Genomic DNA, 12,694 nt, shown 5'->3' on the forward strand with positions numbered 1-12,694 from the left:
GCTTTCTGACTGCTTGGTGATACTCAGCTTTTTAAACAATCAAAGGCTTTATAGTTTTGATTCACAGGTTATTCTCAGTCTTTTCCACCAATTAGTCCTACTATCTCAAAATTCTCCTTAGAAATGGAATTGTCTGATGTGATAACCCAGGGTCACCTTCAGAGCTAAATGTTAAACTGTTATCCAATACTTCGATTTTTCTGGTCTTAATTTAAAATTCCCTTTTGCAGACTTACACATCCACCTCTATTTTATGCCAAGAAGCAGTGCCGAAGAACTAAATCCGAGCCCTTCCTGCAATTTTATCCGCCTTTCCGTGGCTTGATTGCCAGAGAAAGAAGTTCAAAGAGCAGAAACTTTACAAGAAATGCTGGTGTTACCAAAGCGTTAGGGGCTCTGCCCCTAGCGTTTGAAAGGCATTTCCCCTCTGGGGCCCCCGGGCGGCCGTGATCCGATTCCCTACAGAAATCCTCTCAGTGTCAAAGCTCCCTCCTCTTTAAGGTACAGCTGTGCCACCGCGCTCCAAGCGTTTGAACCGAAGGAGAAACCGCAGCTCAAACCCCAACGCGCGAAGCTGCAGAGCCGGCAGGGAATCCGAGACCTCGCACGAACCCCCGGTGCCCGGCGCTGCTCGCTTCCTGCGAGGGACCAGCTCCCGCCCGGCGCCGCTCGCAGGGGCAGTCCCCGAGGGCAGCGGCAGGATCGCATCGCGGAGCCACCGCCCGGCTCCTGCGCCCGGGGCAGCGGCCGCGGCCGGGCCAAGCCCGGCCCCGCCCCGCTCCGCCCCGCTGCGCCGCCCCGCTGCGCCGCTCCGCTCCGCGCCGCTCCGGCAGCCCCGCCGCGCCATGCAGGTGGGTTAGGGGGAGAGAGGGCGGGGGGGCGGCCGCGCACGCCGGCCCTGCGCGGCAGCGGCTGCCGCCTGACGGGACCGACTTCTCCTTGCAGACCTTCCTGAAGTGGCTGCTGGGGATCCTGGGGGTCGCCGTCGTCGTCACGGTCATCGCCGTGCCCCTGGCTCTGCTCACCGGCGGTGAGTCCGCGGCGGGGCCGGGGGGATCCCGGCGGATCCGCAGCCGCGAAGCCCACTGCTGGGGGGGTGGGGGGGAGAGGGAAGTTTTGCTGAAAGTTTAGTGCTTCGGGGAACGGGGTTGATAGAGCCGGAGGTCCTGGGAAGCTGGGAGGTACTTTGTCAAGAAGGTGTCCCACCTGGCAGGATGGGGCGCCGGGGGGGGTGCGCGCGTAGGAAGTCCCTTGATTACCGTGTGAGCTGAGAAAGGGTTAGTTACAAGCATTACCGTTTTCAGCATTTTCCTTTCCTATTGCAGCTGCAGGCTGCAGAACCAGCAGTAAAATGCCAGTTAGTTAGGGTGCATTGAAGAGATAAGATTATATTCCCTCTAATTTGCTTTGTTTGCGCAACTTTTGCTAACATTATTGAGTGAAATTATATGCAGAGCACAGTTACAGAGGTCAGAAAAGTAGGAAGAGATCTGGAATGCGTTTTTGGACTCTGATCGGTTTGTACTTTCTAGGTTGTCCTTGTGGCTCTGGATGTTAATGTGAAACAGCATGGAATCCTAATCAAGCAAAGCATTGCTTCCAGCTGGTAGGGCAGAGCTGCAGGTTAATCACTCTTTTTGTGTTCTTACGGTTAACAGCTGAGCAGTTGTGATACCTAGAATTCAGCACTGCGAACTCTAAGGAAACAAAGTGTTTTCTAGACTAGAGCTTTGTCTAGACTCTGTTCGTGAGGTGCACCCCAAGAAGTGTGAAAATGTGTATGTTGATCTTGACAGCATGTTCAGAAATGAACACGGCAGTTGCTTATGTGCACAGAAAGTTCTGTTGTTTTTTTTGTATGTCAGTTTAAAGGGGCAAAGCTTGTGTCACTAGTGTTCATGTGGCGTAATTTACGTTAAACCTTTTTGCAGTTCAGCTCTGTCATTATTAATATCACAATCATTAAAAACTAGATTTTCAAAGTCCAGATATCTGAATGACATATCTTCTGGGTTAAAACTTGCATCAGTGGATGCTGACTCTCTTTTCTGTTATTTTGGGGCAACTTCTTGCCACTTATCTCAAAAAAGCAAATTTGGGCGGTGACAGAAAATACTCTTAGCTTCAGAAGTTGGAAAGAGCAGGAGAAAGGGTCTTGATAACTTATCAGATGCATGCGTGCAGCCATAACACCTAGTGAAAGTATGCGGGCCTGAACTCTGCTGAAGAGTTGGTGCTTTTCTGCCTTAATGCCGCTGTTACATCTTACTGAAAATCAGATGGGTTTTCTTCTTTCATAAATTGTAGCATACGAATCCTTTTGCTGCAATTCAGAATCAGTCATTGAGTTATATAGTAAATAGATTTTACTTTAAGGAGGCACTTTTGTTGGATGACATGCAGAATATCACCATGCTGTCAGCCTTGGCTTGCATCATGTTGGTTGTAAAAGGGTAGGGCGATGCGTCACTCTTTTTACTGTTGGCTCAAATTAATGTGTGAGAAATTACCTAGCACGCCCAGGTAGTTCACTAGGCCTCTCTGGATAAAATAAGGATTGAGATGAAGAGGTGCCAGTTCAAAAACTTGAATTCCTATCTGTTCCCACATCAGGCCAGCAGTAACATCTGAATAACAACCGTGACCATTACAGTTCAGGAACTGCAGCTTGCTTTTGAATTTTTGACTGAAGGGTGCTAAAGAAATGTTTTCTCTTAGCTGAGAGTGTACAGGTGGTGCACTTGTAATTACTCCTTTATAGGTGAGACCACTTAATCACTGACGGTTTGATTATATGACTTTCATGAAGGACCTCGGGGCATCCAAGTCAGCTGAGGATTCCTCCTGGGTCGGTCAGTACAGGTGCTGGCCTGAGTACAAAATTAAAGGTGGCAAAACTGAGGGGTGGTGGGGAGGAGGAGTAGTTCACATGACTCTGACTGTGTGAAATCATAGTCTGCTCGGAAAAAAGTCATTGTAATTGGATTCAAGTCTTTATTTCATGCCAATGGTTCAAGCATTATGCAGGGAGTGAAAATGATGATTATTGATAGACACAGATAATTTTGAGTTTGGATTTCTTACCTTTGGCCTGCTGTTCTTCTCCCCTCCATGCTTCTCAATGTACTTTAATTTCTTAAGCTTAGTAGTCATGCAGCACAGAATTAGTTTGATAAATTGGCTTCAGTGCTGGGAAAGGTTGTGAAATTTTGCCACTCCAGAGGAGGTCTGGCCTGTTGGCTGGACTGTAGGCCTGGCAAGTGGAACTTCTGCTTTTTTCTCTTGCAGCTGTCTAGCATGGGCAAATACTGCAGACTTAAATTTGCAAAAGGGGTTCCCTAATTTTGGGTGCAGCTCCTCACTATTTACCTTGAGGGTCTTCAGCCAGAACTGTGTACAAAATTCTATATTTTTTGTTTATAGCCACTGCCTATTTTGCTACCTTATTTTACATTTAATAACCACATGGGACTACTTGCATCAGACAGTTTAATGTCAAAACAGCCTTGGGGCTTGTATTTGAAGTCTGCTGATGAAAGCATTGTTATGCTTTGAGGAGCTAATCAAGAGGTGACTACAGTAGCAAGTGGTTACTCTTAAAGCATGAGTATTTTAAAAAAAACTGTGGTCTGTCCATGATTCACTTACCCATTTACTTTTGCTTCTCCCATTTTTTTCTCCTGTAACTTTCTGTGCAAAAGGCAGATTGAAACACCCAGTGGCCGTACACCTTTACCTCTTCTCGAATAGCAGATCTTGTTAGCGCCAGCTGGGCAGGAAGGCCAGGAGCGAGAGGAAGAGTGGCCAATGCTGAGAGCTAGAAGGAGACAGTGCAGTACCTAGTATCATTCTGCTGCCATGAGCAAGTCATAAACAGCCGTATAGTGGGGGGTCCTATACAACTATCTGGTCGCAAACCAGATTCCTTTGCCCAGAGGTCTAATTCTCCAAGAGTGAGATAGCCACTAAATGAGAAGGCTCATCACTGTCATGATTAGATGATACTATGCGTGGGCCTCTGTGGTCTTTTGATAGAAATGTGCCTAGAAGAGGTGGGAAAAGCACAGCAAGTGCTGGGGAAGTTAATGACCTTAAGGTGCCTGAGGGTACTTTGTGAGTCTGATGCCTGACTGATCTGTTGGGTATTACTAGTGGCTGGTAGAAAGCTACTATAAATACAGATAAGAGTTGCTGGCAGCAGGAATCCAGTAAGTTCAGGTTGTCATCTTGGATTTGAAGTTGGAGAATGTTGGGACTGCTGAGACAGCTTTGTGCTTCAAGGACTCAAGAGAGGTGAGGTTGCAGATCTTCCTCACAGCCGCGTTAATGTATAACTGAAAAGGAATAAAAGTCTCTGAAAGGCTGTGATCATTGTTCTGTTGGGGATGGTCCTATCTGCAGTCTTCCCCTGTTTATCCCCTCTGTATTCTGTCCTGAACTAAGCAAATTTGTGACTGGGTGGAGTGGAGGAGTATCTATTGCCAATGTCAACACCCTGCTTGCAACTGAACAGTATGTTTAAAATACAGAGAGGCTTCTGGCTGATAAACAACCATCATATTGGAAGACCTGTGCCATAAGATGAATGAATCTGGCAGCTGTCATCTGTCACAGTTTTTTGGGGATTAAGGGGTCCTATATTATTCCAGTCTCTGAAAGTCATTAGGTTTAAGGGTGTTTAGGGAGAAAGCTAGAAAATCTGTAAGGGAATTTAAATCTATGGATCAGAAATTGATCTTTGAAGTAGAACCTCTTTGAATCTATATAAAAAAATTAAGGTTTAGATAAGAATCTTGATTCTGTGCGGGGGTTTTTTTTTTTTTGGAGAACTGTCACATAAATGGTGAGCAGTAGTTAATTCCAGTAACCTAGCTTTGAAGGACTTAAATCTTTAAAATCATGGCTGAAATTCTCTCCGAAGTTGTGTGGGAGATACAGTAGGTTAATTGCCTTGTTGTGAGTATGCTGTGGACTTGTCTGACCAAACAGTCTTTTGGCTTGAATCGAACTGTTCTAACTATTCTCTTTTCCCCGTGTATTCATGCACCTTGCATTGCATTACAGGATCCTTGTAGTCTTCGTGTTATGTGTGGGTATATTACTTTTTGAGCTAGTGAAGGAAAAGATAGCAAATGGAAATGTTTTCCTGCTGTATGTCCTTGACTTCTGTAACTGTCATTTAACTCAGTTATTTACCTTAATACAAATGTTGAGTAATGTAATACAAAAAAATTTACCAGCAGTGGATTGCTATCTGTTGAACACTTCTGGTGTTTTTATTTCCTTGCTTTGCATGAGATGGGGAAAATTTAAGAGGGACTGTAGAGCTATTGATTACAAAGTTAATGATTACCTCCCTCTGGGGAAATCTCTGCAGCCCCAGAGAGTGATACCTGGGTGAGCTGCCCTGGGAGGTGTCGCGGTGCTCGCCCATTGGTTATGGTCTCTCCTGGATACCCAGTGGCAGATACTGGGTATCAGGTGGGATTCTGGGTTAGGTGAACCTTTGGCCTCACCCAGCACAGTCATTTTTTACTTTCTTCTTTGCTGGAAATCCATTTCTGTGCTCTAACTGTCACATCTGAGGCAGTAACTGGGGGCTTGGGTGTAGGGGGGAAGGTTTTTGAGTGCTTTTTTATGCACGTTGGAAGAGAAATGGGAAGAAGGTTTGGAAAAAATAGCCTGAAATGTCACTTACTTTTCTGACTAACAACTGAATCAGTCAGATTTCCCTTCTTGCATCTCTCACGCTGCTCCTAAATTACATTCTTAGATTGCAGATCATTCTTGCTCTTGTTCTGCTGTCACTTAAAAAGGGTGATACTCATTCACCTTTTCTGATTTTTATCATTTCTCTATCCCTTTCTTTCTCATTACTGCTGAGCATCATGCTTGTACTTGTCTTTCTGTTGTTGTGGTTCTTCCAGTCTCTCTGGGTAGTGGTGAAGATGCAGCAAAGGTTCTGTTATTACTGTTTTTATAGTTTTCCATCACTTTTAATTGTCTACATAATTTCTTGCTCTTTTTTATTATGTGTGGAAATTAGTAAAATGTGCCTTGACACTGGGGAATAAACAATACGTATACCAAAAGTAATTTGTCAACATCTTTAGGTTTTGGTATGGTGATTTGTCATACCATAAACCTTACACAATAGTTAACAACTTGTTTACTTTACACCTTACACCTACAGAAACTGACTGAATTTTTCTCTTGAGAAAGAGTAACATATTACAAAAAAAAAATCCAAAATTGAAACAAAACTGTTTGTCAACTTCATATGAGTACTACTTATATAAAAGGTTAAGAGCCTTCTCCCCAGAAAGACTTACATATGTTTTTGCTGTTATAACAGGGATATTATAATGTAAATATTTCCAGCATATCATTATGACAGTGGAAATACATATATGCTGTTGGGGGTGAGAATAGGGTAGAGATGAAGAGCTAGTCATTTGGAATTTAGAAAAATAAGTCTGTCTCTGGAATAGTCAAAAAAGAAAAATAGCAAGAAAATTCAGCCTTCACAGCCTCTCTGAGGAACCTGAGTGAAAGAAGCTGTTTTGCTAAAATATGAACATACATTGACCTGTATCCAATCTTCAAAGCCAGTAAAATGCTCTTGAATGTCAGCTACTTTATTTTGCAAAATAAACCTGTTTGACACTTTTTTCAGATGGAACCTGAACAAGAACCAAAATGCAGAATTCAATGTATCTTGAGTATCTTTGGTCGGTGGCATAGTGTGGTTGAGTAAGAATATACTGGTAGTGGCCTGTCTCACAAATTAAGAAAATACTTCAACTGGGAGTTTTATGACTATACCCTTACAGCCTGGCGTATGTTTTCATATTCAGTTACTATGTGGAAGGTGTTGACAGAAAATGAAATTTTAATTTTATACACAGCCAACAAATCTTAATAGTGGCCTGATTTTTAGTAATGAGACCTCAGCAAAATATGTATGTCACCAGGGGGAAAAACATTCATCAGTTTGGAAAAATCCCTAAACCTGTTCATCAGCCACCTGTCTTAAATTGCTCCTCCTTTTCCAAGAGAGAATTTTGTTGCTTTCTGAAGCCCCTCTAATTGAAAATGACACTTACTCAGTTAGGAAGGAGAGAAGTGATATTCCCAACTAGACAACTGTGCATGAATATCAAATGCACACTTGTTCATAATCCATCAAATTAAATATTCAGTTAATATAGAATAATTAACCTGAGGAATTAATATTCTCATGGAAACTTAATGAGCAAGAAATCTAGACTAGTAATTTTTTAGAGCGGTCAAATTTCAGGCAGAATTGAGCAAGCAATATTTTAACATTTGCTGAGCATCTTAGACTGAAATCATTGTTTGTTATGGCTCTTGACTTTTATTGCAACAATGGCTGTACAGTCTGTGCTGTGTACATGCAATGTGCTTATTGTTTGGAAATAAGAGTAAAACTGTGATAGCTAATATAAGTATCTTCTTGCTGTGTTCCAGACATCTCATGTATTTAACCTGAAGAAAAATAACCTGAAAAAATTATTGTGAGATGTTATTATGTGTGTGTGTCCCCAAGGACTTTGCACTTTTTTTCTTCAGCATAATGAAAGAAGAGGCTGTCTGTTTAAAAGTATCTGAAAGACAGGGCCTCTGAGAATTGACAGGGCCAGGTTATTATCTTGGTTGATCAGTCACCACGTATGTACTTGAGTGTTTTTATCAACTGTTTTTATCCTAGGTCTTTTGATTTGCACTGGTAGTAACAAAAAAGAAATTATTTAGCCAGATGAATAAAAAAATTGTTTCCCTTCTGGCCTGTGTAGATTTGTATGAGGATAGTTTTTTTGTTTCTATTTAAAAAAAAAGGATGGGGAGGAAGCAGGGAGAGAATCACATATCTGAATTTAAAAGTTGTAGTCTTTGTTTTCAGAGGAAAAGATCACGAAGACTCACAAGCAGATGATGTTATTATGATGATGATGATTATTATTATTACCACCTTTCAGACTTTGGAAAGCGTAGCTTGTGCACTGCAGCCAGTAAGAAAGAAATATTTTTCATAGAAATTGACCACAGCGTGCTGGAGCTGATGACCAAACTCATTAGTTTAACTGAGTTCAAAGTTTCACTTAGTCTTTTCATAGTAATTGAGTACTTGGCTTTAATTTTGCAGTCAAAATAGTAATGTTGCAGTAAACATTAAGATACCTTGGTGAAAAACACAGAGAGAGAGAGATAAATATTTAACCAGTTATTTCATCATAAGCTTATCAGTAAGCGTTTGGGGTTTGTGTTTTTTGTTGGTGTGGGGTTTTTTTGTTTGTTTGTTTGTTTTTTGGTGTTTGGGGTTTTTTTAGATCAGACCTTCCCTGAAAATTTTACTGCTCCTCAGATTTTTTGAGACATTTCTGAAATTTGAGTTTAATGATAAGCAGATGATTCCTAATTGAAGGGTTCATGAACAGGAACAGCAGTATTATGGAATATGTGATAAAGTACAGCAGCTGCTTATCTTTCAAGGACTGTACATCTATTCACATGGATGCCTCATTTCATTCATCTGGACAGCCTTGCCTGTCCAGTGCTCTCAAACATGAGCATGTACGTCTCTGCTTTGCCTGATCTACCCCACAATTGATGTCGGATGCAAATACTAGCAGTCAGGCCTCTGCAGTGAAGTTCCCAGAGTGAGCCTAGAGGGGGAAGGCACTAAGATCGCTTTTCGATTTTTGAGGCGTACACGTATGCATTTCCTGAGATGAGAGTGCCAGAGGTCTTCTGGTTATTTTTTGGCACTTTTGTCACAAAGGTATTTTCATTTAAAATAGCAGCAGAGAAAAGGCATCTATAATTTTTACATGAGTTTGTTGAATGATCTCACTGATAACTCTTTATTTTATGCTTGCTGAATTTATCTTGCAGTAAAGCTATAGTGCCTTCCCACTACTAGTAATTTAGAGCTGGTTAGCTAAAACACATCAATAACCAGCAACAAAAACCCACTTATTTTAGTAGTTAGGTTAAGGAGCTGGGGTGGAACAATTTGCAGTCACATCGAAATCTCTCTTCTGTCTCTTTCTTTCAGAAAGTACCTCTGAGCCTGATTCACGAAGAACATACACTCTACAGAATTACTTGAACAATGACTATAAGCCCAGGACACATAATTTGCAGTGGATTTCAGGTAATTAACTTCTACGTACAAAATGAATGCCAAGAAAATATGCTACCTTCAGTAAACATGTATCTTCATGCTGAGGTGACTACTGTATCCTGAAAAAAAGTTAAATTATTTAATCATGCCATTATAGAAAGGTGTGTAGCTCAAAGAGTTGTGATTTTATTGTGTGTGTGGGGGGGTTCCCCTTAGATACATGTTTGCATTCATGGCAAGCTATATTCTCCCACTGCTAAAAGAGCATACTTACTTCTATGCTTTTTTTGTAGAAGCATGTTATCCTCTGAAGCGTGCCAGCTTCCTGTGCATCAGGCTATCAGGGAACAGGAGGATACAGGGCACTTTTCCTTTTGAATATGCCTAGTGCCCCAAGGGAAAGAGATGCCAGAAGGCGGTGGCTGTGAGTTCACTACTTCGTGAATGTTCTTGTGCTATAAGCATCCTTTCATTACAGAAGTGGCAAACACAACATTGACCAGATTTTTTTAATTTTACTTTGTGCTTAAAAACATAAGGGGGAAAAAGTAGTTACTGATGAGCATTTTACTCACTGTTTATTAGCATCTCTCTTGTTCTTCTAGGAAATCAGTATCTTCACAAAACAGCTGATGGGAACATTCTACGTATCAATGCTGACACCGGAACATCCTCAGTAATCTTGTCAAATGCAACATTAGTACGTTGACTTATGTATAATATATGCAGATGTTGGGAAAGTTACTGAATTTAACACTTTGTTCTGTGCATTTCTTTGGAATCAGTGCTTAATGTGCTCCTTTTGCCTTTTGTTGACAGGCTGAATACAAGGCAACCACAGTTACATTGTCTCCTGATCAAATGTTTGCTCTTCTGCAGTACAACTATACAAAGGTACAAATGCACTTTACTTCTCTGAGGATGAAACTGGGAAATAAAGGTTTGGGAACAACTGAGAGGCTGAGAGAATGTGAGGGAAATGCAGAAGGATGGATGGATGAATGAGGTGGATGTCTCTAGGGGAACAGTGAAGTTGAGCAGGCAGGAGGAGGAGAAGAGAGACTGATACTGTCTGTGAGCTTGGCAGAAGATATATGACTGCCTGAGAAAAGAAGCTGGATTAAAAAGTGGATTGAGAGAGATCACAAGGAGAGTGAGGCTGGATGGTTCATCTGAGAAGACAAGCTAGGAGAGTAGATAGGCATGACTGCCCAAGGAGTTGTGTGAGTAAAGAGAAGTGATAAGTAGACATGGTTGTATACATACACTTGTATTTATATGCTGTGAATATATAGAGTTGTTAGAGTGTGGTGTTAGGACATAAGAATTTAAAACTGAGGTGTATGAAAAGCAGCATGTGCATATAAAAGAAGACTGCCCTCTTGTGCTTGGAGTGGACTTGGGTGTCATTGTCCCCTACTGTCAGCAAGCACGTGAAAAACCTCCAGCATAATGGCTTATCCTGGCCTGGTGCTGAACCATGCAACAAAGGTCAACCTACATTTATGCCAAATGGCACAAAAACCTGACTCTGTGTGCCAGTTGAGGACAGTTACAGAAACCTAATGGAGGTGATAATTTGCTGTACTGCATGTGCCTCTAGAAGCCAGTAACTTTGTTTCCTTTTTTTTTTTTTTTTTTTTTTTTTCTAGTGAGCTGCCTGTTTTGATTGTAAAAAGCTCAGTGCTGACTTGTGCAATGTACAAATGCTCGAGCACTGTGTCACTGACTTCTGTCTATGTGTTCTGGCTTTGCAGTCCAAGAATGCCTCTCACACTGGGCCAGCCACAATCCATGCACTCAGTCATCACTTTTTTTTCTCAGTTTTAGCTTTCTTGCTTGGTACTAAGCCAGTTACATGTTGTCTTTCTGAATTGTTCGGAATTGTTTGACTTTTCACTGCATCGTTAGTGGCCACAAAATGCCTTATGTTTTTCTAGCCGCCTTAGAGATCCCCTCTACTCGTGATTTATTGCTCTATAGTATTTTTGTTTGTTGTAGTCATTAGAGTTAACTTTATTTTAATGCTGAAGCAAGATATTTTAACCTTTATATAATAGTGTGATTGAAACTTATGTTATTATTAATCTTCATTGCAAGAAAACAGAGTAACAAAATGAATCATGAGGATGTAGACACTTCTTATGTAATAGCCATCTGGTTGTGTAGTACTAAGTTATTGTTTTATATCTTCGTACAAATCTTCAAGAACCATCATAGAAGGTAGCTTTATTGTGGCATGTCAACACCGTGGGCTAAATCAAACCTCTTCAGCCCCACGTAGGGAGCACTTTTAAATGTATCTGCATTATCATCGTCATCTTTCTCTCTGTCAGTGCCCACAGAGTGATACAGACTTCAAGAGGCAGGTTTCTGACAGAAAGTCTTTATTTCTGCGGCAATATGAATGGGAATAGGTCACCCTGGAACTGGAGGAACTGCTACAGAAATACTGCTGGGGCTTGTGAGGACTACTAAACAATAAGATGCCAAGTTAAATAACATAGCATGGAAAATGAGACAGAAAATGGCAAGTGCGCCAGTAAGGCAGAAGGAGGAGAATTAACTGTGCATATAGCTACAATAGTCTGCTGTGTAGCTACAAGGATGTTTGAAAATCTGCAACATCTCTGGCCTCTGTATCTCTGTCCTTAATCAGTCAGTGGCCTCTGTCATAGTATTTAAGTGATGATCCCAGAGGGGTGGCAATTCTTTAGTCTTTTCTTAAACCTTGCAGAGATTTGTTACCCTTGTACACTTATTGTGTTCTGTCTGTCTTAAGCAAAACCATGAGGAGGGTTTCCGAGGTAATTCAAACTGTAAGAAATGTGAATCCTGGTGAAATTTATTTTCTTAATATTAAAATAATTCTTTTGCAGTTGTGGAGGCATTCCTATACAGCTTCATATCGCATCTATGATTTCAATAGCAGGTCAGTAACTTTTGCACATGAGATGTAGTTTTAACATTATTTTGCAATGAAATGACATTTCACTGATTTCTCTTAGCTGCATTTTGTTTTTGTTTTTTCCAGTTCTATCTTAGATGGCAAACTACTACCTAATGATATACAATATATATCCTGGTCACCTGTTGGTCACAAACTGGTTAGTAAAGATAAGTGAAACTTATATAAACAGTTGTGTTTGTACATATGACATGGAAGCTCACATTGTCTGTACCCTTGAGGTTTTGGGACTTTCCTACTGCTAGATAAAGTAGCTGAATTAGTTTCCAAATTTACTATTGTTGCTGGAAAGACTCCAAAATACCTCTGTGTGTTTTGTTATTTAATGAAAATGCATTCTTGAAAGTAGTAGTGGCCCCAGTAGTCATGCAATGCACGAATGCACAGGAACTTCATGTTTTTTACAGTTGCAGAAAGTAGCTTATCCCTTTCAAAAGCAGCAGCATTACCATTGTCTACTTAATCATCACTGTGATTCTTATCTTCTAATTATACCGTAATCAGTGAAGTTTTATTTGATGGATGCATGTAGCAGGGATTAGAGGTTCAAAATCTCTCTTGTGTTCTTTCCCACTGTC

General features: G+C 41.2%; 1 protein-coding gene across 1 annotated transcript in view; it reads left to right on the plus strand.

Annotated features, from left to right (window-relative positions):
• Positions 1-820: 820 nt before the first annotated feature.
• The window catches only part of DPP4 (dipeptidyl peptidase 4), a 41,410-nt gene continuing 29,536 nt past the window's right edge, over positions 821-12,694 (plus strand). The window contains exons 1-7 of the mRNA XM_049798948.1: positions 821-851; positions 946-1,030; positions 9,080-9,178; positions 9,754-9,848; positions 9,968-10,042; positions 12,028-12,080; positions 12,183-12,255. Coding sequence (XP_049654905.1) covers positions 846-851; positions 946-1,030; positions 9,080-9,178; positions 9,754-9,848; positions 9,968-10,042; positions 12,028-12,080; positions 12,183-12,255 — 486 coding nt within the window. The 5' untranslated portion in view covers positions 821-845. The remainder of the gene's footprint in view (positions 852-945; positions 1,031-9,079; positions 9,179-9,753; positions 9,849-9,967; positions 10,043-12,027; positions 12,081-12,182; positions 12,256-12,694) is intronic.

Source organism: Accipiter gentilis, chromosome 1 (assembly GCF_929443795.1).
Source record: "Accipiter gentilis chromosome 1, bAccGen1.1, whole genome shotgun sequence".
In the NCBI taxonomy this organism is placed as follows: domain Eukaryota; kingdom Metazoa; phylum Chordata; class Aves; order Accipitriformes; family Accipitridae; genus Astur; species Astur gentilis.